The following is a 25,953-nucleotide window of genomic DNA, read 5'->3' as shown; positions in this document are numbered from 1 at the left end:
AAGGCGTGTTCCTCTCCTCCTCTGAGGAGTTACAGCGGGAGATGCAAGCTGTTGTGAAGCTCATCATGGCGACTCGACAGGACGGGCTGCTTGTTTTCATACTCATCGCTCATCTCTCTCTACACCTCCTGGTTTTCTGTTCCTTATGTCTTATAATACTGAATATTTGTTGGGTTTCATTCAGTTTTTGTCCTGAGTTTAATTTGAAGTGCCTATTTTTCTACATCCTGCATGAAGTTCTGATACCAACACAAGGCTGTAAAACGGTACAAAAAAAGTGAAACTTTAGAGAAGTAATGAGACAGATAGGTAATGCATTACATAAGCCTGGCAAGTTGACACAATGGTCATGGGTGAATATATCAAACATGAAGCCTTCAGTCTTTGGTTGGGTTAAAAAGCAAGTTCAGGAACTGAAATTGATCTTATTAAAATCAATGGAAATGTATGTCTGGAGAGCATGTTAGAAGCAAGCCTCATTCACATCCTGTAATCATCAGTTACCTGCATTACCCCCCCCCCCCCCCCCCCCATCCATCCCCCGTCCCTCCCCCGTGTGTCTGTGTGGAGTTGAACATGATGAGTGTTTATTTCCTGCCCTGTTTTCTCTCCTGTGAAGCTGCTGATTCTGCGTTTCTGTGAAGCCCTGTAAATGATGCTGTGGTTTCCCTCCTGCAGCCGAGCACCCCGAGCTGAGAGGTGCAGGCTGGATGCATGGAGGAGGGAGGAGGGAGGAGGGAGGAGGAGGAGGAGGAGGGGATTGTGGGGCTTCTGCTTTTGAGGAATGAGCCCTCTCTCTCTCCCTCGAGCAACTGGGCAGGAATAATTACATAGCATGTGCAGACTGAACTCCACTCATTGTGAAAGGAGAGGGAGAGAAAGAGGTGGAGCGGGTTATAAAGAGGGAAATGATGCAAAAACAGAAAGAAAGATGGCGGCCTGCAGTTCCTGTGAGTCCTGCTGAGCCCTGTAGAGCAGTTATCACATTATTTACGGGCGAGGGTTTAATGCAGCGTTCAGTAATGAGCAGCCAGCCAATGGCCTGTGATCTGAAGCTCACTTATTCACTCGCTGGGCTGAACTCCAGGCGGCTGAAGGCTGGAGGAGCCCCCCCAGAAGGAGACAAAACAGCTCCCACTGCTGGTCCTCACTCTATTCTTTAGCAATCAGAGGTGATAAATCACATGTGTGTTCCTCTGTGTGTTTGTGTGTTGATATCTGTGAATGTGTTGGTGTACATCTTGAAATGCAGCCCTTCATGTGTCGTCCTGTTAATGTCAAAGCTGCAGGATGAGTTTCATTGGCTCAGTCACATCGCTGACATCTCTTCTTGTTCAGTTCGCTGCATACAGACACTCACATGCAGCCTCATGTGTCTAACTGTACAGATTAAAAATGTGTTCCTGATACAGATCTATATGATTTTACCTCCTCTCTCTCTCCCTCTCTGTCTCTCTCTCTTTGGTCATGTCTTCCAATTAACTAAATCTAACACTGACACCTTGTGGTCGACCCGTGAAAACACAGGGAGCTCCACCAATTTAACACAACAAATTCTGTTTTTCTTTCAAAGTCTTGATCCGCCCCTGCCAAAGTCCCGAAACATCAACACAACTTTACAAACATCAAACCTGCAGGCAGAAATCAGGCTGCATTATTCCACAGTAACCTTGTTAGCTGTATTTACCTCATCATCTTTCTATTATCATTATTATTATACCGTATTTTCTTACTTGCTATTTTGTCTTTGTGCTGCTGCAACACCCGAATTTCCCACCTGCATCACTAAAGGATTATCTTATCACATCTGTGACCACAAACTCAATCACCTTTCTATACTAGCAGGAAATTACGCAGTACTGGACCATGGAAAGGCAACCTACTGTAAAATACCACCATTTGAATGCTTATGTTGTTTCTGTTAACACACATTTACTCAATCCTTTCTTATAACTATAGCATAATATGGAATTTGGGTTTCTATTGCTTTCAGAATAAAACAAAACTGAAGAGAAGCTGAGTCATTCTGCTGCTGATTAATTACATTTATTGACATTCAAAGGTCTTCAGTGCCGCAGCATCGTCTGAAAGATAAAAGGAGGAAACACTGAGCTAAGAAAACACAACTTTAGTAAAGAAACAAAATGTGTTTGCAAGTCACATGAGGAGAAGTTCCTTGCGTGCTGTGTGAAAAATGTTTTCATATTACTAAAAGGCTGCTGTTGCACCTTTGAATGCTAATTTTGGGGACCAATATGGGAATGTAACTAGGATAAAAATATATATTCGTTAAGAGTCCGAGTCTTGCGAAATTCAAACCGTACCGCTCAGAAATGTTTCGATTGTTTTTGCTTTTTGAAATAAACTTTATGGATTCAGCCTTCAACTTATTTCTAATATAGTGTAATAATATGAGGGAATTTTGTGTTGTTTATTCTCTTTTCCCCATCCGTCTGTAACATGCAGCTGTGTTTTTTCAGACAGAAACTCACATCACTGATCCATTCGGTGAAGGAGGAGATGCGGGTGGACACTGTGATTGTCTTCCCGGCGTTGCTTCCTCCCATTAAGGCAAAGCTGGTCACCCCCTGCACATACCACCTGCCATCACCCCCCCTGCAGTTCAGAGAGCTCCCTGTGTCAGCCTGCAGAGACACAGAAGAGGAATAAATGCAGAACGCAGATGAAGTGTGGAGCTGCAGTGTGATGAGCACATGAAGGGACTAAGTTCATACATAGTAGCGTGAATCAGTGCCCAAATAAGCACAGATCATCATGGGGGTCACTATGCTCTCCCACCCGTTGCTGCAGACGCTGTGACCCATCGCAGGAAAGAGAGCCTGTCTGAGCCTATAGTACACGGGACCACCATCTGCAAGAAGGAAATGTAGATTAAACCCAGGCTATCGTCATGCAACGTCTGAAGGGACAGGGACAGGTGAGAGACGCTAGCTTCTTATGACCCTCTACTGTACCTGCCTGCACGCGGCCTGCATCCCTACCTGATCATGCCTGTTATTACCTGCCTAGGCTTCTATTTACATAGAGTATAGCTGAGATGGAGGCATATTGAGTCCTCATCTTAGTGCTTGTAAAGAATTGTGTTGTAACAGCAGAAACTCTTACTGCTGCCCCCCCAGCTGGTGATGTAGCAGGGGTAGTTGTCGGGAACGATCTCTCCACTCTCGGGCAAACAGGACGGCTGCACATGATCGTTCAGAACGGCAGGAGAGGCCAGTTTGATCATGGCGATGTCATTACTGAAACACAAGAAAATCATGATTAAACAATTCATGGAAAGAAAAAAAATCTACAATTTTGATTCTTTACTAATATATTAGCATAAACTTCAAAATCTTTAACCCCTAGACCACTTATTACTTCTTTTAAACAAAATCACAATGTGCTTTACATGATAGCATGTACTTATCATTATTTGTATCATTCAGCTGGGTGGCGGGAGGAGAACAAAAGAGGGTCAGTGGGGTGAGTATTTTCTGTTGACCGTCATCGTTTTCGTTATAGTGGTTTGTAAGTTATTTTATTGCCTTTTGTTTCAGTACTTTGATCGTCTTTCATTTAATAAAAGGTAAAATTGGATTTGGATTTTCTTTTGGAACGATATGCGTCAAAGTTACAGCCCACTCTTACGCTCTAAGCGGCATTTTACCACTTTAGTCGCTACAGTAATGTTGTGTTGATGATGACGAAAACAATGATTTCAGATGTTTTTTCACTCATCTGGAGATGGTTTTTGGATACATGGCACTCAATTTTATAAATTATCTTCTTCACTGTTTTTATCTTTGGGGATATACATTTGTGCATCATCTGCATAACAGCGCCCAAAAAACGTAATTATTGCAACTTTAAATTTGTTTGTAAAATGTCACTGTCCTGGCGTAATAGTTTCTGGTGCAGCTCTTTTCCACATCTGCTGGGAGGAGGTTTGTATCTTTACCCATTGACAAAGTCATGATCCCACTGGGGGTGAAGAATGATCTTCTCCACATTTCTGATCTGCTCGTAGCCCTCCTCTTTGCTGAGGTCGAACTCACCCAGCACCACACGGTAGGTACGGTATCTGACACACACACACACACACACACACACACACACACACACACACACACACACACAGTTTAGATGAAGATAAAATAAGCAGACAATGAGAGTTAACCGTCTGATGACCCACTCGATGCATGTAGCGGCAGTTATGACCCAGTTCGGGGCGAGCAGAGTTCCTGCACAGCGGCGAAGATACGTGGAGCCGTCAAGATGCTGCAGAGATATCTGAGACAGACACAGCGAGACAAACATCACATGTGAGGAATAAGTAAGTAAAATGCTGGAACGCGACACAAGGGTACAAACGAACTGGCAACGAGACAGGGGAAGACAGGGGGTAAAATACATGAGGTAATGAGGGGGATGAGACACAGCTGGGCAGAGCACAATCAGGAGAAGGTGAGCACACGACGGGGGAGGGGCAGGACACAGACCTGAAACAGAGACAGTGGTGAGTGATTTCAAAATAAGACATGACATCAGGCATGACACTGATGGTATTTTTCCGAGTTATGTTTATGTTCTAAGCGTGCCTGCAGACGTCACAGTCATTCAGTGTGTTCCAGTCATTGATTCATTGTAATATTAAGTGTGGCTCTGGTGAGAAATTAAATAACAACATGTATGTACTAGACCTTCATATGTACCTGTTGTGTTGTCTTAAAGCTGCAGTAGGTAACATTATTACACCTCACTTTTTGTCATGTTTGCTCAAACTGTCACTTTAAACATGCAGGAGTACATGAGAGAGATAATCTGTGATAAAAATCATGTTCCTCTGGCTCCTCCCACTGCTCTTAATGGCATTTGCAAGAATCCAACGCTCCCGAACCACAACAACCAATCACAGCCGAGCAGTCTCTCAGGGTTCTGCTCGACAGGTAAGAACCCCAGCTTCATTTCTGCTGTATTTGTTTCACATTGCGAGAGGGAGAGAGGGGGACCTGGAGGTTGTACTCTATCAAATTTTGAAAGATCTCCATCTTACCTACATCAGCTCTAAAGAGTTGGAAACAATAAAACATATTTATAAAGAAGGAAGCTATTGAATATCGTCAAATTTGCCGCAGTTGGTACATCCTTACCACCTCTTGTTTAAATCTCATCAAACCCTGATTACTATAAACTCACCTGCCAGGGCCAGCTGTGGGGTCGAGCATCCTCCGCTTTCATAGCTCGGCTCACAGATGGCTCATAGGTGGGTGTGCCACACCCGTAAGCTGGGACACAGAGGATTGCAGTCAGTGACATTTTGGGGGTAGGGGCTCAAACAAAAAGACCCCACTCAGACATCCTTTATTCTTAGCCTGATGTTGCCTTTACATTCATAATGACACAGTATTCATTCAAACTGTTTACTTAATGAAGAAACTAATTTTCTTATCAAGAAATTCATTATTTGCTCATAGTTTAGAGGAATTCTAAGGAAGCCCTTAGCTGACCCAGCTGACTAACATAACCTACAAGTTCTAATTACGTTTGAGAGAAAACATTTTAATCTAATATTCAAAGAAGGTTAAGGATGTTTATCATTTTAAATAAAGTTCTTGTAACGTTAAAACTAAGACAAAACATTTTAACTGCAACATTCTGTAGATATTTTCAGGATGTTATTGAGGCCTGGGATGTCAGAACGCCTTTTATAAAACATTTGCTCAATGTTACAGAAAAACAAAGGTAGAACATGCTCACTGCAACATGCTGAGGATCTTTTCAGGATGTTAGTTCGGCCTGAACTATCAGAACGTGATTTATAGAACGTTACTGAAATGCCATTTGAACATTCTCACTGCAACTTTCTGAAGTTGTTTTCAGAGAACGTTCTCTTACTATTAAAAGCAACATTCTGGGAACCAAATAAAAACTTCCCGCTCAAAACATTACCAGAACATTGCACGTAAAACATTCTCAGAACGTCTCAGAATGCATCCATACATTGTATTTACTCTGTGTGATTTCTGGTTGTTTTCTCGAGAGCTCGATGATCGATGATTAACTTAGTTGTCGTATCATTAGATCTGTGGCCGTATGTCTTGGACACTTGGGTAAAGACAGGGGCAGAGCTGTGAACTGATCACCACCTGGTGGTGAGTTGGATCAGGTGGAGGGGTAGGCTGCTGAACAGACCTGGTAAATCTAAAAGTGTCACGAGGGTAAACTGGGAACGACTGGAGTTGCGGCCAGAATGCGGTCATTGCCGGTCTTGGCAGCAACCGAAGAACTGCTGGTGGACACCGATGGTGAAGGAAGCCATCAGTCTAAGGAAGGAGGTCTTTTCGGGCTTGGTTTGCCCAGCAGTCTCCAGAAACAAGAGAGTGGTTACGGTTGGCCAGGAGTTCCGGGAGGCTATGGAGAAGGACTTTCTATTGGCCTCTAGGAAGTTCTTGAAAACCATTTGATGACTTAGGAGGGGGAAGCAGGGCTTCGCCTACGCTGTATTCAGCAGGGGAGGGGGGGAACACTTTGAGGAACTCCTGAACCCAACCAATACCTCCTCCGATGTGGAGGCAGAGTTCAAAGATCCAGGGAAAGCATTGCCTATATCCTTGGCAAAGGTTGCTGAGATCGTCAAAAAGCTCCTCAGTTGCAGGGCGCCAGGTGTAAATGAGATTCGCCCTGAGATGCTGAAGGTTCTGGACATTGTTGGGCTGTCATGGCTGACATGCCTCTTCACTGTTGGGTGGGGGTCTGGGACAGTGCCTGTGGAATGGCAAACCGGGGTGGAGATTCCCCTTTTTAAAAAGGGGGACTGGAGGGTGTGGGTGCTCGAAAGGATTCTCAAGCCAAAAATCAAATTCCATCCGGGCGTTGGAACAGTGGACCAATTCTTTACCCTTGCAGACCCTAACCCTCAGAATTTCAACTCTACTTTTTGCAGATGATGTGGCTCTGTTGTCATCAACAAGCTCGGAACTCCAGCAGGTATTGGGGTTTGCAGCTGAATGTGAAGTGGTTGGGATGAGAGTCAGCACCTCCAAGTCTGAGGGCATGGTCATAAGTGAGGGTAAAGCGGATCGTGAGATTGTGAGTAGCCTGACCGCCGAGGTGAAGAAGGAGCTGACCTGTAAGGCAAAGCTCTCAATTTACCTGTCGATCTACGTTGCAACCCTCACCTATGGTCATGAACTTTGGTTCATGACCAAAAGAATGAGGTTGCAGATACAAGAGGCCGAAATGAGTTTCCTCCACAGGGTGTCAGGGCTTAGCCTTAGAGATAGGGTGCGGACCTCAGACATCGAGCCTCCTCGTCCTACTTCTTCACATTGAAAGGAGCCAGTTGAGGTTGTCCAGGCATCTGATTAGGATGTCTCCCTGTGGAAGTTTCCCGGGCACGTCCAACTGGGAGGAGACCCCAGGCCAGGTGGGATACCAATTTGATATCCCACCCAGCCTGGGAGCTTGAAAATGTGGCCAGTGAAAGGGACGTCTGGGATAACTTGCTTAGCCTGCTTCCACTGCGACCTGACCCCAGATAAGCAGAAGAAAATGGATGGATGGATGGACATGGACAATTCAACTGTTGGACATACAACGTTAGATACAGCAAAAGTCTGAGCTGTAAAGGAAAACATAAACTTTTCCATGTGAATTACTGTTGGCTTTTGCAGTTTAAAAATGCCTCATGCAGGACAAATACACCCAGCTGAGCTACACCGGGAACTAGCTGGGTGATTGAAGACCACAAAAATCCAAAACAGCTGACAACTTCACCCAGAGGGTCTTTGAAGACATCACAGGTCAGTAAAATAACAGCAACAGAAACAAAACACAAGATATTATGTGTAAAAGTACACGTGCACACATACATAAACAGGGCAATGCCTGTATAATGACAAGGTTGAGGCTTGCGATAAAAGCAGAGTTCATACATCTGTAACATGGTTGGTGTAGCTACCTGTTGAAGAGGTGGCTGAGCTCAGTTCAGACTGATCTGAGTCACATAGGAGCAGAACAATCTGATTTGGGACCCCTTACCTGCAATCTGAACGTAGCTGAACACATTGATGTTTTGTCTTTCGTGGGATGTATAGGATAACTTCAGAGGTTAATCAGGTAGAGACTCACCGTAGGCAGCGAACAGTAGGACAATAGCCACGTTCATCTTGACGGATCAGAGTAGACAGCCTGAGTGTGTACAACGGCTTTTATACTCTCAGAATTGAGCAATAATCAGACATAAACACAGTCCAGTCTGTGACCTGAGAATCTGCAGCCCCTGTACATCTGTTTCACTCTGTCCTCACATGACCTCCAGAGACCGGACGGATCAGGAGGTGTGCAGAAATAAAACAAAACTGCACACCTTAAAACTTTTGTATTTATTTTAGCCTTGTAAGCTCTTAGCTGACGACTTTGTTTCCGACTTCATTTTTACCCTACTGCACAAATAATAAGACAAATTACTTGCATGTGTAAACTTGGCAATAAACCCTGATTCAGATTTATCTCAATAATGCTACATAAGTAGTAGTCACTCAGGGTCCCCATGTTGCTACGTAACTGAGCCATCATTTCAGTGCCACTTCTTGTTCTTTCTCTGCTTTCTCAAATGCAATTAGATCCTCATGTTAATCCAATCCCCAGCACCGATTGTCTGTCTGTTTGTTTGACCATCTGCCTGCTGACCTGCCTGCCTGCCTGGATTTACACTGCAGATATGATGGCAGCACATGCAGTCGAGCCGATCCGATGCACCTCCCTGTGAAGGGGGTGTACAAATAGGAGGCGACGTACGAACACGCAGGAGTAAGACATCAGCGGGGACTGAGAGTGCAGGAGCAAACTAAACCTGCTGTCAGAGAAAAGGCGTGTTCCTCTCCTCCTCTGAGGAGTTACAGCGGGAGATGCAAGTCTTGAGTTTAATTTGAAGTGCCTATTTTTCTACATCAAGTTCTGATACCAACACAAGGCTGTAAAACGGTACAAAAAAAGTGAAACTTCAGAGAAGTAATGAGACAAATAGGTAATGCATTACATGAGCCTGGCAAGTTGACACAATGGTCATGGGTGAATATATCAAAGTTTAGTTTGGGTTAAAAAGCAAGTTTAAGAAAGTTGGAACTTAAAGAAGAGAAGAAAAATCAATAATTAAAAACTATTCCAGGTTTTTAATCAGTGTTCTAAATGCTCTTTTATTTCTTTATATCTATTTCGAACATATGCCACATTACACAAGCTAAATATGCTGTGATTGCCATCTGTGGTTTAAGAAGAAGAGAGTTCAGGTGATTAGTCTTTATGCAGAACTCTTATTGGAGATTTCCTGACCCAGAGGTTGGGTAACGCTCTAAAGTGCTGCAAAATAATATTTTCCTAATCTCAGTAACAATATTATACAACTTGGAAAATAGATTGTTTGACAAAGTTTACTGCTGTAGAAAAAGATGAGTGAAGTGAAGCCAAACCCTCTCTATCGCCCCCTGCTGACTGGCTGCAGTATAGGTCATAAAGCCCGCCTCCTCCATGTTAACAGATGGGACATGAGTCAAACTATAAAATCAAAATACACGTCAAATACATTTTTCTCAAACATCGTTTCTGTCATTATAGTTAGTTCTTATCATGCTGATTTATGTCACAGTGTTTATTTTTCTGACAAGTTTACTTTTAATGAGTTAGTTGATGCTGTAAAAAGGGGGTGTGGCCTCATGATTGTCAGCTCTGTTGACAAAGTCGGAGGTGGAAAGGGTAGCTTTAAGGTCCTGGGCGTCCACATCAGTGACAACCTCACCTGGACACTCAGCATCACCCAGCTGGTCAAAAAAGCTCATCAGCGGCTTCCTGAGGAGACTGAGGAAGTTTGGGATGTCTCAGAGGACTCTATCTGATCTGTTCTGTTCTGTTCTATCGAGAGCATCCTGACCAGCTGCATCACAGTCTTAATTATTATTTCGTGGCAGTGTTTTGAAAGCAAGCATCTTTCACATCCTGTAATCATCAGTTACCTGCATTACCCCCCCACTCATCCCCCGTCCCTCCCCCGTGTGTCTGTGTGGAGTTGAACATGATGAGTGTTTATTTCCTGCCCTGTTTTCTCTCCTGTGAAGCTGCTGATTCTGCGTTTCTGTGAAGCCCTGTAAATGATGCTGTGGTTTCCCTCCTGCAGCCGAGCACCCCGAGCTGAGAGGTGCAGGCTGGATGGAGGAGGAGGAGGAGGAGGGGGAGGGAGTGGATTGTGGGGCTTCTGCTTTTGAGGAATGAGCCCTCTCTCTCTCCTTCGAGCAACTGGGCAGGAATAATTACATAGCATGTGCAGACTGAACTCCACTCATTGTGAAAGGAGAGGGAGAGAAAGAGGTGGAGCGGGTTATAAAGAGGGAAATGATGCAAAAACAGAAAGAAAGATGGCGGCCTGCAGTTCCTGCGAGTCCTGCTGAGCCCTGTAGAGCAGTTATCACATTATTTACGGGCGAGGGTTTAATGCAGCGTTCAGTAATGAGCAGCCAGCCAATGGCCTGTGATCTGAAGCTCACTTATTCACTCGCTGGGCTGAACTCCGGGAGGCTGAAGGCTGGAGGAGCCCCCCCAGAAGGAGACAAAGCAGCTCCCACTGCTGGTCCTCACTCTATTCTTTAGCAATCAGAGGTGATAAATCACATGTGTGTTCCTCTGTGTGTTTGTGTGTTGATATCTGTGAATGTGTTGGTGTACATCTTGAAATTCAGCCCTTCATGTGTCGCCCTGTTAATGTCAAAGCTGCAGGATGAGTTTCATTGGCTCAGTCACATCGCTGACATCTCTTCTTGTTCAGTTAGCTGCATACAGACGCTCACATGCAGCCTCATGTGTCTAACTGTACAGATTAAAAATGTGTTCCTGATACAGATCTACATGATTTTACCTCCTCTCTCTCTCCCTCTCTGTCTCTCTCTCTTTGGTCATGTCTTCTAATTGGCTAAATCTAACACTGACACCTTGTGGTCAACCTTTGGAAGCACAGCGCTTGCCTGAAAAAGTGGAGCTCTGCCGATTTTACACAAGACATTCTGTTAACAGGTATTTGGGAGCACTGCTGCAGTGCTGGGAAAGAGCTGGGTACTGTGCTGTACTCAAACACTGCTTTTGGTACCTTATTATTTCCATTTGATGCTTCTTTTTGCCTCAATTTCAGACATAGACTGTATGTAAGAAGTGGTTGTAGCCACATTGGTTTATGGATAACTGTTTTGAAGCCTGGAGTTTGGCATTTTGGCCGATGCCATCTTGTTTTTTTCCGGCCCAGAGGATAACGTGTTTAGACGAGAGGTTGGAGCTGGAGAGGAGAGAGTGATTTATCAGGTGGCCATGGGAGTGACTTGTCAGCTGCTAAGGCTTAACTTGATCGTCATTTCTTTGACTCTAAATGGGAACTGAATTTACAAAATAAGGATCTTTGAAACTAGAGATTGAGACCATAAACTCAATCACCATTTTATACTAGCAGGACATTATGCAATACCTGCACCATGCAAAGACTGCAATGTAAACTTCATTAATAAAGAAACAATTATGTTTTTCTTTGTTTTCTGTGCAGTGCATTTTGGGGGGGGGGGGAGTATGGAGTCAAATAACGGCCTAGAACGGTCTGTGTTTGTGAACTTAGGCTTTGTAAAATCTGAAAATATTGTGGCACAAATTCTGAGTTACGGACACACAAACTTCCTACGTGCATGCACAAACCTGAATTTACAAGTTACGAGCGGTGAGTTACGGGTACGATTTTTAAACGTTTCTTGACACCTCGGCTAACCAGCCAATCAGCTCGCCTCCACGTTGTCCACCGACCAGTCAGAGGAAACTAAACTGTCCAATCAGGGCATTTACAGAACATTTTATACATGCACACAAAACATGAAATACTGTGGAGTGTGAAATTATTTAAAAGCTCAAAATCTTTTTGAACGTTATTTGACAGCAGAATCCCACGTTATAGTCTGAATACTGAATTCTGTCGTTTTTGCAGTGTGAAGACATTTCCTGAAACCTTTCTTAGATTTATTGTGCAATATGTTAAAAAAAACTAAAACATTATTTTGCAGTAAGACTTGCAATGAGCCGTAACATCCAATGTCCAACCATTCTGTGCACTGCGTGTTTCCTTTTTGTTTCTTTGCTGCCGTTAACACGTTGTGGGATAAATAAATGTTTATCTTATGGTATAAGGACTTGAGGAAAAGTTTGGGTTCATATTGCTCACAGAATAAAACAAAACTGAAAGACGACTGATTCAGTCTGTAGCTGATTCACTGACTTTATTGACATGGTCTTCAGTACTGCAGCATCGTCTGGAAGATAAAAGAGAAAATGTAACTTTCCTGTGAAAATGTTGTGTTAGAAAGTTGACAAAAGTCAAGCTGGGGGGTTCTGCCTCCAGGTTATTTATAATATAGTATGATAATATGAGGGATGTTATGTGTTTATTCTCTTTAACTTGTTCCCCATCCATCTGTAACATGCAGCTGTGTTTTTTCAGACAGAAACTCACGTCACTGATCCATTCGGTGAAGGAGGAGGTGCGGGTGAACACTGTGGGCTTCTTCAGGGTGTTGCATCCTTGGGCGGAGACGAAGCTGGTCACCCCCTGCACGTACCACCTGCCATCAACCCCCCTGCAGTTCAGAGGGCCTCCTGAGTCCCCCTGCAGAGACACACGGAAGATGAGTAAATACAGATGAAGTGTGAACCTGCAGTGTGATGCACACATGAAGGGACTAGGTTCATACATGGCAGCCTGAGCGGATGTCGCCACCACCGCAGATCATTGTGGTCTTCACGTAGCTCCCCCACCAGCCGCTGCTGCTGCAGACGCTGTGACCCACCACAGGAAGGATTGCCTGCTGGAGCTTAGAGGCGATGGGACCTCCACCTGCAAGAAGGGCATGAAGATGAAGCCCAGTCCATAATTATGCAATACCTGAAGGGGCAGGTTGGTTTACATTACATCTCCTGACTGCATACTGAACCTGCCTGGAATCGGCCCGCATCCCTGTACCAGAACATGCCTGTAATTACCTGCCTATCTGTCTGTAAGGCTTCTGTTTCCATATCGCAGATATGAAGGCACATTCAGCCCTGTACTGCATCTCCCATCGTGTTCTTCTACAGTCACATCTTTGTGTGTATAAATAATTGTAGTGTAAACTCTTACTGTAGAGCCGTCCCCAGCCGGTGATGTAGCAGGGGTCGTTGTGAGGAGCGACCTCTCCGCTCTTGGGCACGCAGGACGGCTGCACTTTATCGTTCAGAACGACCGGAGAGGCCAGTTTGATCATCGCGATGTCATTACTGAAACATGACAAAATCACATGTGTCATCTGCACAACACCAGCAAAAAAACGTTCCTGGTGTAAAACTGTTGCCTGTGCCGCTCTTTAGTAAAACATGAAAACATCTGCATGTATGAGGGGCGTGTCCTTACCCACAGGACAGGCAGTTATCATCCCAGCGGGGGTGAACAATGATCTTCTCCACACTTTTGATCTGCTCGTAGCCCTCCCCTTTGGTGAGGTCGAACTCTCCCAGCACCACACGGTAGGTACGGGAACTGACACACACATGCACACACATGGTTTAGATAAAGATAAAACAAGCAGAGAATGAGAGTTAACCGTCTGACGACCCACCTGATGCAGTGGCCGGCAGTCATGACCCAGTTGGGGGCGAGCAGAGTTCCTCCACAGGTGTGACGGTACGTGAAGCCGCTCAGGTACTGCAGAGAGATCTGAGACAGACACAGACAGACATCACATGAGGAATAAGTTACACTTTCCTTAAGTTGAAGTGATACTGGGGCACAAAACATGTATTTTGTATCATACTGTTCTGTTGTGTTTGCATTCTTGTTATAATTAACTGTTTAAATACTCGTCTGAAACAATAAAACATATTTGTTACATTAGCAAACCCTGATTATTATAAGCTCACCTGCCAGGGCCAGCTGTAGGGTCGCGCATCCTCCCCGTTCACAACTCGGCTCACAGACGGCTCATAGGTGGGTGTGCCGCACCCGTAAGCTGGGACACAGAGGACTGCAGTCAGTGACATTTTAGGGGTATAGGGGCTCAAACAAAAAGACCCCACTCAGACATTCCTCATTCTTATGTTTCCTTTAATGACAGCATTCATAACGTGGCATGTTCAAGCTACTCATCCATTAAAGAAATTAATTCCTGCTAGTTGTTTAGAGGAATTCTACGGAAGCCTTAAGCGGACATACATCCATACATTTTATGTACTCTGTTTTGCTGTGATAACGAGTAATTTCTGGTCGTTTTCTGGAGATCTCGACTGATTTATCTCGTTATCTTGAGAGCCCAAAGCTCGTTTACAGACAACTTCATGCAGAGGGTCTTTGCAGACATTAAAGGTCAGTAAAATAACAGTAGCAGAAAGAATTCACGAGATATTCATGTATAAGAGAACACGTTGCACACATGCATGAACAGGCAGAACTCATTCAGATTCACTCAGGTTACAAATCTGAGGTTTTCGATCTTTTAAAAGCAGAGTTCATACATCTGTAACATGGTTGGTTTAGCTACGTGTTGAAGAGGTGACAGTTCAGACTGAGCTGGGACTGACAGATCTGAGTCACATCGTCTTCCCTGCAGTCTGAACGTCTGAATAACCAGACAAATAGAGATAGAGAGGCCCCTCTTAAATCAGGTAGAGACTCACCGTAGGCAGCGAACAGCAGGACAAGAGCCACTTTCATCTTGACTGATCAGAGTAGACAGTCTGAGTGTGTACGACAGCTTTTATACTCTCAGCATTGAGCAGTAATCAGACATAAACACAGTCCGGTCTTTGACCTGAGAATCTGCAGCCTCTGTACACCTGTTTCACTCCGTCCTCACATGACCTCCAGAGACCGGACGGATCAGGACGTGTGTGCAGAAATAAAACAAAACTGCACTCTGTTAATGTGCACTTTAATGCTTATATTACGATTCTAACTATTTGTTGTGACATTCATTCTGACGTGTTTTATTGGGAAAGGCACTGGCTAGTATACCTTTCTAACTGCCTGATGATGTTGTTCTATTGTCATTCACTTCTTTCAGTTGAAGTTAATGAAAAAAGTACAAGACAACAAGACAACAGAACACAAACATGCTTTGTTTTGTGTTTTATTTTTTCATACACAGAAGTCACATTTTGCATCAAACATGCAGATCACATGATTTAGATTTGAGCTGATTTGTGTGTTTATGTTGTCCAGAAACTGCAAACATTCCCTGCAATATGCTTCGTTTTTAATTCCTTTCTAGCGTATTAAAACATCTTTTTCACTGAAAAGGAGTTTCTTTTAAAATCCTTTTGCACAAGCAAAAACTGTATTTGTTCATATGTTTGACCATGAAGTCCCAAAGTAGTTCTACGCTGAGAGCTCTTGCCCTCTCACTGGCACTGTTTCTGCAACGGCTTTACGAAGTTGACTGCAAACAAAAAGAATAATGCAAGAGAGACACTAAGAGACCTGTAATAGACCCGTTTTATTTAAGCGTTTCAGATGCATATAAATAAAATGGCCTTTCTTCAGTAAGATATACAACACAAACCAAAAGTTCCTCACAGGAGCTTTAAAGTAGTTAAAATGAGCAAACCCTTAAACACCTTAAACATTAGATTAAAATTCAACATAAATGCAGCAGCAATTATTAATTATATAGTAAAACACCAACACATGGCTACTTAAATCTTTGATAAATTACATGTTGCTAATGATACACTTATATAAGTAAGGTTGTGAGCGCAGTGAGTCTTTTCACAGTAGTTTTTTCACAATAGTTCTTTTACTTCAGTTCAGGTCCTGCTAGCTCTCTAACACTGGGAATCCCTCGGTTTGGTCAGTAAGGTGCATTTCTCTCTCAGCTTTAAGCTCAACTGTTTGGTCTCTGCTGAGAGGTTGTGGGTCAAAGGCTTAGGTCAAGTTTTACACACTTATGTCTGTAGCTGCTGGTGTTTGACTGGAGCCCTGGAGCCGTCAAATAGAAGATTTAAAGTCCCACATGTGACCAAACATTTCTAGTCTAAATTAGAAACTAAAATAGATTTCTAGCTTAGAATAGCTTATTATAACATTATCAGAACTTACAGCTTTACAGAAATCAGAACTGTGTTTAGGATTTTAGTCGTTTAAAGGAATTTGAGTATATTCTGTCGTTTTCATTATCAGTTAATAAGTAGTTCTTAATTTAAAAGACTGTTTGAAAAGCATGTTTTGGTGTTTTTCCCCAGAGTCCGTGTCCTTGACTTTTCTGTCATGGAAATCTGCTCAGCAGGCGCAGGTGGAAAGAATGAAGGCGTGCCAACACCTCCTCCAGGGTGTCAGGAGAAGCCAAAACACACATCCTGTGAGGGAAACACAACATTAGCATGCTCAGAACTTGCGGACACACCTGTGCTTATGCAGGATTGATCTAATTGTTGTATGACTTCTTGTCATGCGTTAATTCAACAGGTGTTACACCCTCACGAGTCCTCAGGAAGCATACCCTCAGGGCACAGGCTGATAACACACTGGCTTGTTTACATAAAAAGAAGGGGACACTGGTTTTTCTACATTTCATGAAGCTATCTTTATCTGTAGAGCGTCTCTGAACGCATACAACGGAAAGATAAACCGTAACAAGAGCTGTAAAAGACCCCGCGCAGCACTTCAAGTGTTTTCACTTATTAATGATTAGATTTTAAACGTCTTAAACGCTTTCCAGGATCTCCTCATTTTACAAAACTTCCTGATTTTCCAAGACCATTCCCCAAACATTCAGCTGTATAGGTTGTATGTGCAAGCAGTCATGTGTTTGAGGTGTTTTTCTGGTACACCTGGCGCTGGTTATCTCTACACAACAGTTTCATGAAGTAACCGTTTTCTCTCTTTTCACTCTAAAGGTCTAAAATTTAAACCAACACACACAAACTTCAGTTCCTCTTACCTGATGTGATAGTTTTGATCTTCTTGTCCGTTCTCACAGCCCGCTCCCAAACACACACCTTCTTCTTCCAGTAACATCTGACAGTAAAGAACATCCGGCTCCACTGCCAACATCTGAAAACAAGAACAGCAACATGGATCAACTGTAACGGCCCCTTTATTTATACTGAGAATATGGAGATCTTAGTATGCTACTGCTAAAATGAGAGCATTCAAACATAAAGCATGATTTTTTTTGGCCTCTCATGACTTTATTCATGGAGAGGACAGCGATGGAAACAGGACAAGAGAAAGGGGGTAAAACGCAGCACAGGGCCAAGGGCAGGGGCCGAACCTGGGGCCGCTGCATCGAGGAGCGCGGCCTCTGCACATAAAGCATGATATGATAGGATCAAAGGAATATTTATAACAGTTACAGAGTCTTAGTACTGGATAGACAATAATTGTGTGCCTTTATATCATCCTAATTTCACCTATACGTCTTTTTTTATTCTATTGGCAACTAATAAACATGAATGACACAATCATGACTCTGTTGACCTTATTAATGATGCATAGTTCATATTTATAAATAAAGAGTTATGGACACATCATTTTGTGTGTTTCTCAACTGGCTGTAAATAAAAATATGAGCTTTTTTAACAGAAATTATTGACTGAAAAAAAAATCCATTACAGCATCATATATTCATCCATACATCCATTATCTATATCGCTTCTCCTGTTCAGGGTCGCGGGGAGGCTGGAGCCTATCCTAGCTGTCCCAGCGAGAGGCGGGGTTACACCTGGACTGATCGCCAGTCAATCACAGGGCTGACACACAGAGACAGACAGCCTTTCATGCTCACATTCACACCTACGAGCAACTTAGAGCCACCAATGAACCTAACGAGCATGTCTTTTGACTGTGAAGGAAGCCGGAGTACCCGGAGGGAACCTGAGCATGCACGGGGAGAACATGCAAACCCCACACAGAAACGCCCCCTACGTCTGAACCAGGATTTGGACTAGAACCTTCTAGCTGTGAGGCTACAGCGCTAACCACTGCGCAGTTTTCTGACCTTGGCCTCCTCGATCATCTGAGGTGGTAAAAGCAGGCGGGGATAAAGAAAGACTCCCGCCATCGCAGGTCGGCAAGTCATCCCTGGCAGATCGTTCAGGAACTCAGAAGCACGCCGAGCATTCTGGGATAGCGTGGTCTGAGTGTGGAGAATCTCCTTTTAATTACAGAGAAAAAAGAACAAGTACCGGTTACCAGTTATAAAAGCACACAAGGTACGCCCGAGCAGTATAATGGTTTTAATTTGTAATATGAATTGAAAAAATATTTGTTTTGTATTTGCTCGGATTTATTTTGCGTGACATGCTGAGTGTCCTTTTGCCTGTGTGTATGTTTGATAGGAGAGATCTGCAGGTGTGGGTGGGTCGACCATGACATCCAGAGTGAGCTGAGATAACACAGGAGGGCTGGAAATGGCCTGCATCGAAAACAGATGGTTTTTCACCTGAGGATCCATGTTTATGACCTCCATATATCCTCCTCTCAGACCGCACCTAGACACAGGGTGAGCACACGAGTTCAGTGAGTCTGAGAGACTAAATCTTTTTAATGTGATGAACATGTTTATTTGATTCACTTACAAAGAAGTCTTTTACTGTGTGGAGCTACAGGTGGGTGTCAGGTTGGATGTTGGTGCGTATAAACCTGGACTTTGACTCCAGGCTCAGTTAAATAAAGATATGGAAATAATCATATTTTGGTTCAATATTTTATAAGGTTATAACTGACTCTCCTATTATATAACCCAGATCTGTCCCTGTCTTTAACCAAGGGATAAAGCTTTCCAGATATAACTATAAAAACATACAAATGCTTTAACGGCAACATTATCAACACATACGTTTGTATTAATTTTCCTTATTAAAGGTATAATAAGCAGGATTTTCCTAGAAAAATAAAATGTATACAAATATAATAAAATATAAATCATCACTTCTGGGCCTGTATACGTGTGTGTTGGTGATTGTGTGTGCAGACCCTTGTGAGACCCTTCCCTCTGCATCTATTCTGTTGTTTTGTATTGCACGGGACCTTTTCAGGAGGGGCGCTGTCGTGGTTCCCTGAGCCAATCACAGCGTACAGGTGAGTGTGGGAGTGGTTCAAATTAGCAACTGGGCGCCATTCAGAGCGGCGAACATGGTGAGAGAGCGATGCAGAGTTGGCCTTCTTTCTGTTGGACAGGTAGGTGCCTCAAACCGGGTAGGACAAGCTAACCAGTGGTTAGCATGCAAGCGCAAACCGTAACCGTGACGCTGTCGGTGTTAGCTCGGCGGGGTGGGCGTGTTCTCGCACGAGAGAGTGAGGAAGAGCCCAGGAGGAGGGGCCCAGTTTGAATGTGTTGTTGACAAAATGCAAAGAAAAATCCGACTTAGTGTACCTTTAAATTATTAAAATGTTACTCGTCTACCTTTCTGCTTATACAAATTCAAAAGTCAATTTATTTTCTCCCTTTCCCTCTTTTCTCATACAACTTTGTTTCTACATTTAAACAACTTTATCCAGAACATGTCTACGCGAATATTTTATCAACTTCCTGCAGACTTCTTGTGGGATCAAAATGAAGACATAGACTGCTGCTGGAACGACACATATCTGGCCTGTTTTACGAGAAGAGTACGAGTACGTTTGAACGACCCACAATTGTTTCTTCACAACTTTCTGAGTGGTTTCAGAAAGGTTAAAAAATCTGATGCTCATAGAATATCAAAGGCCACCAAAGTTACCAGTTGAGGCTTTGTGAGCTCAGGGATATACAGAGCCAAATCACCAAGCAGTGAGTGTTTGGGTCATACTTTTGGATAAGGAAAGGTTTGTTCTTACTGAAACATCCCTGATACTCACTCTCCCATGCTGGATAAGGAGTGGAAGGAGACCATCTCCACTGTCTCTGAGTACTTCTTTTCCATCTCTGACAGGACTTTCTTATAGGAAATAAACTCTTTGTCCTGTCCAAACACACTGTCCTGGTACACCTAGAAGATGAAAGAAGACATAACAGAGGGAAGCTGAAGTGGGACTGAAAATAATGAGGATAAAAGTCTTTAAACTCCAGTTTGAAGGTTGTAATCACCTCCTCGGCTAACAGGATGAGGCCCTCTGCTGCAGCAAAACGTATCACTTGCTCTATTGTCTTCCTGTCTTGCACGTGGCCTAGCAGGAAAAATAAGAGTGACTATGGGTTTACAGAGAGGAGATGAGTCAGTGTAGCTGCTGTATGTTGCTTACCTGTGGGGTTTCCTGGGTTGCTGATGTAAATCGCTCTAGGCTCACAGTGCTCCCGAGCAGACTTCAGAGCTCGGTGCAGCTCGTCCAGATCTACGGCCCACCCTCGCTCCTCCATCAGCTGGTACGGTGCCATCTTCAGCCCGGACCAATCCAGCAGGGGGGGCAGGGTGTGTGGGCAGGGCACAGGGGTCAAAACACCTGTCTGAGTCTTCCCCTCCCCGTTGGCCATTATGTACAAGACAAACTACACAATAAGTAGAAATAAAGTTGATGTAAAAAGCCGTAACATACAGACATCTGTTTATAGAAAGTGCAAATGGGACATGAGTCAAACTATAAACTCATTCACTTACAGCTATAATTTTTCTAGCATTGTTTAAAATATTTTTCATCATACCGACAGATTCTTCTGAGAACCACTGGAGAGGATGATGTCTTCTGGGTGCGACCTCACTCCATCTCGCCTCGTGATGAACTTAGCAACACTTTCCTGGACAGGTGTTAAACCGTAGCAGGTTGTAGAGTATGAACCTGCCATTGACAAAGTGTACATATTTTCCAGTCAAAGGAACACATTTTGAACCAAATGTTTTACTCCAAATAAATGAATTTAATTAACTCTCACCCACGCTCCCTCCTGCACAGGCCCCCAGCAGGCTCTGTGCCCTCTGCCTGACGTCCAGAGGAAGGCTCTGTTCTTTAAGGAGCTCAGGGAACAAACACGCTGCCATCACCTGAGGGAAAAAAAACAGTGAGTGACAGCCACTGACGGGTTGTTAGCCATCACACTGATCACAGGCAGGCAGGAATGGAGGCATGGCAGGTAAATAAACACACACATGAATTATTTAACACCTACCTGTCGGACAAATGAGACCGGAGCCATCCCTGCCCTGTGGGGATCACCGGAACTCACATCAATCACCTTCTTGAAGGGTTTCTTTGCTCCCTGAGAAGAACAGTCTGGGTTAGACAATCAGTCTTCTTCTCTTTAACTCCCTTAATTCCAAGTTACCTCTTTTCTAGCAGCTTCAGTCGGTTGGTAACTCCATTAAAGTCGTTTATAAAACAGTTAGTTCTGACCAAGTAATCTAATTGGATAAGAGGCATTTCATGGAGTGTGTCCCAATCCAGGGGACACAGCCTTCGAAACAGGCGGTCCACGGAGGATGCTCCATTCATAGCCTGCATAGACCGTTAAAGCCGAACTGAAATGAAAAGGTCTGGCCTACTCTTGCATCACCAAAGTAAAGTAAGTGTAGTCTGTTTTCAGGTATGTAAAAGAAACACATCTGTGCCTGAGTTGTCAGTCCTCTACTGTGGTTAAAAAGTTGAAAATCTGACTGGAGCGGTTGCGTTTGGCATCCATAAGATCTTAATCTTAATAACCGTATTGAAAAGGGGCCAAGCAACTTTCTGTCCTCCTGACTTTAAAGGGTTTTTAAATATGCAAAATGATTTTTGCAAGAAATTTTGCCTGATGAAGTCGAGCACCGAAACTTTTCAAGCAACTACACATATTTTCTGCAAGTTGGGCAGTGTGCGCGTGTTTACTTTTGACAGATTTTTTCCTCTCCTATGCACCAGTCCTATGAAACAGACGTGCAAAGTTTTTCTCTACTTTTTAAGGGGACATAGATAAACACCGTATTTTTTAATCTGTCTTTTGATTGTATTTGCCCTCTTTTGTTGGACTGTGAAGCTCTTTGTGACTGGTGTAAAAGGTGCTGATAAATAAACATCCGGATGGAGAGGCATAAAGCCATGACAAAGTGCATTCTTTCAACACCAGCCTGGCACTTCACCCCAATCCTATTTCACTTAAATTCTTCAGTTTTTTAAGACTGTGAAGTCTCTACTTCTCTACAATTCACGCGGGGAAAAGTGCACAAGAACAGGGGAGTTAAAATGGAAATGACAAGGTGAGATTAAAGCCCTCACCAGACAGTGACTTTGCCATTTCTTATTGTACTCCCAGATGCACCTTTCTACATCATAGAAGAGCCACCTTTCATACATGAATCCACCTGGCTAAGATTAACTTAACCACCAGAAGCTAAAAGTATTACACCGCTGCAGACCTTTTTATGCACCAGTGAAAACAATCCAGGAATATTCTACACTTTTTGTGCATGTCATGAAAGAATAAGAAAGAATACAGAGTTAACAACAAAACACAGTCTGTGGTGGCCTAAACCGCTCAGATTCATCCAGGTGTACGTGTTTGCATCTGTGTCTCACCTGTTTGATCTCCTCAGCGAGGCGTACAGCCAAGCTCTGTAGGTTCGTGGGCTCCCTGATGACCCGCACCCTGGGGTTCACGTCCTGCACAGAAGTCATCTCTGCCTCTCTCCTGTCTGTCTGACTGATGACATCTGACAAACGGGATCAACACCGTAACCTGTATATTGCTTAATGTTGTCAGAAAACCTGAAAGACCAGTTCAGTAAACTGCGAGAAAGCACACATTAGAACCTCCTTTATAAAGTGTTGATCTAAGATCCGGCTGAATGTAAACCAGCACACTTGGCAGCACACTGATTCTTTAGCTGACAGGACATTAATATCCTCTTAACTCTTTGCTGCATAAGGAACACTTCACAATAAGCGAACACATAATGTAGTTCAGAAATGCTTCACAATACTGATTTCATGAGTTAATACAGGATGTATCATGACATCCTGTTAAGTAGTAAAGAGATGTTTCCTTGCATTTACTTCATTCATAAGCAGATGGGGGATTAAAGATGGATTCCAGTGATATAAAACATGATTTCAGGGGGAGTAGCTGCTCTCTGAAATCAGTCCTGCAGCGGGCGGAGGCTGGAGGAACAGGGTCGGGTAGCGGCACAGTCCTGAAACTGCAGCCCCCTCTACTACAGGGACATGGTAATGAGGAGTGTGGCTTCTGTCCCATCACAGACAAGTTTTATCCTTCCTTTTCCATAACCTGAAATGTTGTCATGTTTATTTAGATATGTGTTTGGTGAAATGGAGTTTTCTAAGAAACGTTTTTAGATTTCTAAAGGGTTGTGTTTTTGTGAAATGTTTCTTTTATTTTGTTAAATGTAGTTTTATTGTGAAATTATGTTTTTGAAAAATCTTTCTAAAACTTGTTTTGGTGAATATTTTAGCTTTTTGTGAAATGCAGTGTTATGGGAAATGTGTTTTTGATCCCCCTAAAAAGACTTGGTCTTCATTAATTAGGAGGAACACACATGAAGTCCCCTTTAAACCCATTTCATGAGAAGTGGTGCGAGCCGAACAAGTGAGCGCCTCCTCCAGTTTGTTTTCCCTTAAAGGGCGTCTGTTCCAGTTCCATCTGTAGCTCCCGCTCCTCGCCAACACAGGTTTGTCAGCTCACACAGGTGTAAGTGGTTGACTAATTAGAATAAGCCTTTATTTTCATAGGCCTTCGAGTCATATTCTAGCCAACATCATCTAAAGATTTTGTATCACAGCTTTTACAAAGACACTTCCCTTCCTTTGTAATCGTTTTTAAATCATATTTTCAGAATATATAGAATAAATAAAGCTAGATACAAAAAAAGAACTAAACTAAATGCGTTGTCTTGTCTTTTTTCTTCATTGACCATCCATGTCAGAGATGGTCATCACTGCTAAACTGGATTTACCGCTTAAAGGACTGATACCTCATGACTATGCAGGTGTGTCTGAATCACACTACACTAATCATTCATCTACTGGTTTTGCATGGACTGTGGCAAAAGCTGAACAAGGTTCTGTCCATGTTAAAGTAGCAAATCCCTCCAGTGAGGACGCCATCTTATACTGTGGTACATGTAATGATGAGTACACTGTGATGGAGAATTGAGTTTGGAATGTCAACATTGAGATGCCCGTGACGTCAAAGAGTGTTTTGCCTGATCAAACCCTGACCTCACAGCTACACAACGAAAGAAACTGAAAGACACTTTACACTCATTCTCAGACGTATTCAGTCAACACCCACATGACTTTGGAAGGACAACTCTGGTCACACACAAAATTACAACTAGCTGTGACACTCCTATTTCACAAAGAACCTATCGCACTTCTCCTTCCATGAAAGCAGAAATTCGCCGTCAGGTGGAGGAGCTTAAGGCTCACGATCTCATTGAGGACAGTACATGTCCGTGGACCAGCCCAGTGGGCATGGTGAAAAAGAAAGATGGCACATACAGATTTTGTGTTGATTTCAGGAAACTAAACTCGGTCACCATCACCGATGCACATCCTCTCCCGAGAGTTGATGACAGTTTGGATGCGCTGTCTGGCTCTCAGTGTTTCTCCACCATGGACATGTCAGATTGCGGATATTGGTTGAAATGGATCCTGCAGACAGACCCGAAACAGCTTGTACAACAGGTGATGGTCTCTACCAATTCAAAGTGATGCTCATGGGTCTTAAAAACTCTCCACCATTTTTTCAGAGAGTGATGGAGCTTGTTTTAAGAGGTCTCCACTGGACAACGTGTGTCATTTATCTTGATGAGATCATCTGTATGGGACACGACTTTGAGGATCATCTACAAACGACATTCTCACAAGATTCAGACGAGCAGGTTTGAAACTCAACTCAAAGAAAGGTGAATTTTGCAAACCAGCAGTGACACATTGTTACACGTGACGGACTGGCATTGGACCCAGCCAACAGCAACCGCATAATATATATATGTAATTGAATAATATTGTTTTTAAATTAAAGATCAGCTTCTCTTTTGTTCTTTAGTTTAAGAAGCTTGTTTTCAGTTCTGATTAAATTATTTTTGCTTCAGTTTGTCGATAATTGTGCCTTCCTTATTTTTCCAGGGTTTTCCTTATTTACGAGACCGTTACGTTCCCCTCATCCACTAACCATCTTCAGGGAACGTAACAATCCTTTTATAATGTAATGGCTTTTAATCGCCCTCCTCACTGTGGGATCGTCATCCCGAGATCACAAGATATTATTTAAACAGACTGCACAGACGGGACTACAGGAAAGGGTTTTATTAAATGGAAACTTGCACAGGGTTTGTAATGCAGTAATAATACTGGACAGTTAGCATAGATAGGGAGAGAAAACACAAAACAAACTGCCTAAAAACACAACACCTTGCATAGAAGTCCCCGCTGCTGCAGAGGGAGAGAGAGGTCTGTGTCTAAGGGGACTTATAAAGGGAGCTCCAGGAAGTGAATATAAAACTCTACATCAGTCTCTTCATCATCATCCTTCTGGTGAGTTCTCCCAGCTATGTGAACAGAATCTACACCTGTTAGATAAATAAAAAACGTATATACAATGAGACTTAGACCGGAAGGGAAGATGACGTAGCTACAGAGAGGGGAGGGCAACATTAGGTATGAAGCCACGCATTGATCAGGTCGACGCTGCTTTTGGCAGATCCAGGACCAGCCGAGCCCACGCCTGTTGATTAGCTCCAGACGGTGGGGACTGATCCTGGTCGTGTGGTTCAGGTGCGAGGCGAGAACTCTGAGCCGGCAGGTAAAAGAGTGCTTTAGTTTTCAGCGATAGCCCTTGTTTGTAGTGCGTGGCTGCGTTTCATTACTTCAGTCTTCCCTCCTTGACTTCTCTCGACACTTGAACACTGAAAACGCCCTCACAGGTGGACTGCAGGTATTTCTGATGATTTGTAAGAAGCAGTCCAGCGCTGAGCCGTAACTGGCAGCCGATTCCTAAA

At 43.4% G+C, this 25,953-nt stretch overlaps 3 protein-coding genes across 3 annotated transcripts; all 3 read right to left on the bottom strand.

Annotated features, from left to right (window-relative positions):
• Positions 1–2,066: 2,066 nt before the first annotated feature.
• On the bottom strand, positions 2,067–8,170 carry LOC138608024 (elastase-1-like). Its single transcript, XM_069680679.1, is given in 8 exon segments — positions 2,067–2,084; positions 2,493–2,645; positions 2,715–2,872; positions 3,127–3,260; positions 3,962–4,084; positions 4,196–4,293; positions 5,200–5,288; positions 8,134–8,170. Coding segments are annotated over 8 exon segments (810 nt in total).
• A 4,144-nt stretch (positions 8,171–12,314) lies between these two features.
• On the bottom strand, positions 12,315–14,761 carry LOC138607672 (proproteinase E-like). The gene is made up of 8 exons (XM_069680313.1): positions 14,725–14,761; positions 13,972–14,060; positions 13,671–13,768; positions 13,466–13,591; positions 13,196–13,332; positions 12,771–12,913; positions 12,533–12,685; positions 12,315–12,332 (listed from the first exon to the last, which is right to left on the bottom strand). The coding sequence occupies exons 1-8, from the start codon at positions 14,759–14,761 to the stop codon at positions 12,315–12,317; spliced, it is 801 nt and encodes a 266-aa protein (XP_069536414.1).
• A 1,517-nt stretch (positions 14,762–16,278) lies between these two features.
• LOC138607670 (alanine aminotransferase 2-like) lies at positions 16,279–22,609 on the bottom strand. Its single transcript, XM_069680312.1, has 11 exons — positions 22,511–22,609; positions 21,129–21,218; positions 20,895–21,003; positions 20,667–20,800; positions 20,270–20,513; positions 20,115–20,194; positions 19,886–20,016; positions 18,366–18,537; positions 18,045–18,200; positions 16,986–17,098; positions 16,279–16,401 (listed from the first exon to the last, which is right to left on the bottom strand). The coding sequence occupies exons 1-11, from the start codon at positions 22,607–22,609 to the stop codon at positions 16,311–16,313; spliced, it is 1,419 nt and encodes a 472-aa protein (XP_069536413.1). The 3' UTR covers positions 16,279–16,310.
• Positions 22,610–25,953: the final 3,344 nt, after the last annotated feature.

The sequence above is a fragment of the Semicossyphus pulcher genome, unplaced genomic scaffold (genome assembly GCF_022749685.1).
Source record: "Semicossyphus pulcher isolate SPU_LCO1_2020_fin unplaced genomic scaffold, fSemPul1.0.p SCAF_4, whole genome shotgun sequence".
In the NCBI taxonomy this organism is placed as follows: Eukaryota; Metazoa; Chordata; class Actinopteri; order Labriformes; family Labridae; genus Semicossyphus; species Semicossyphus pulcher.
Note: the sequence above shows the minus strand (reverse complement) of the source record. Positions and strands in the feature narration are given on the sequence as shown.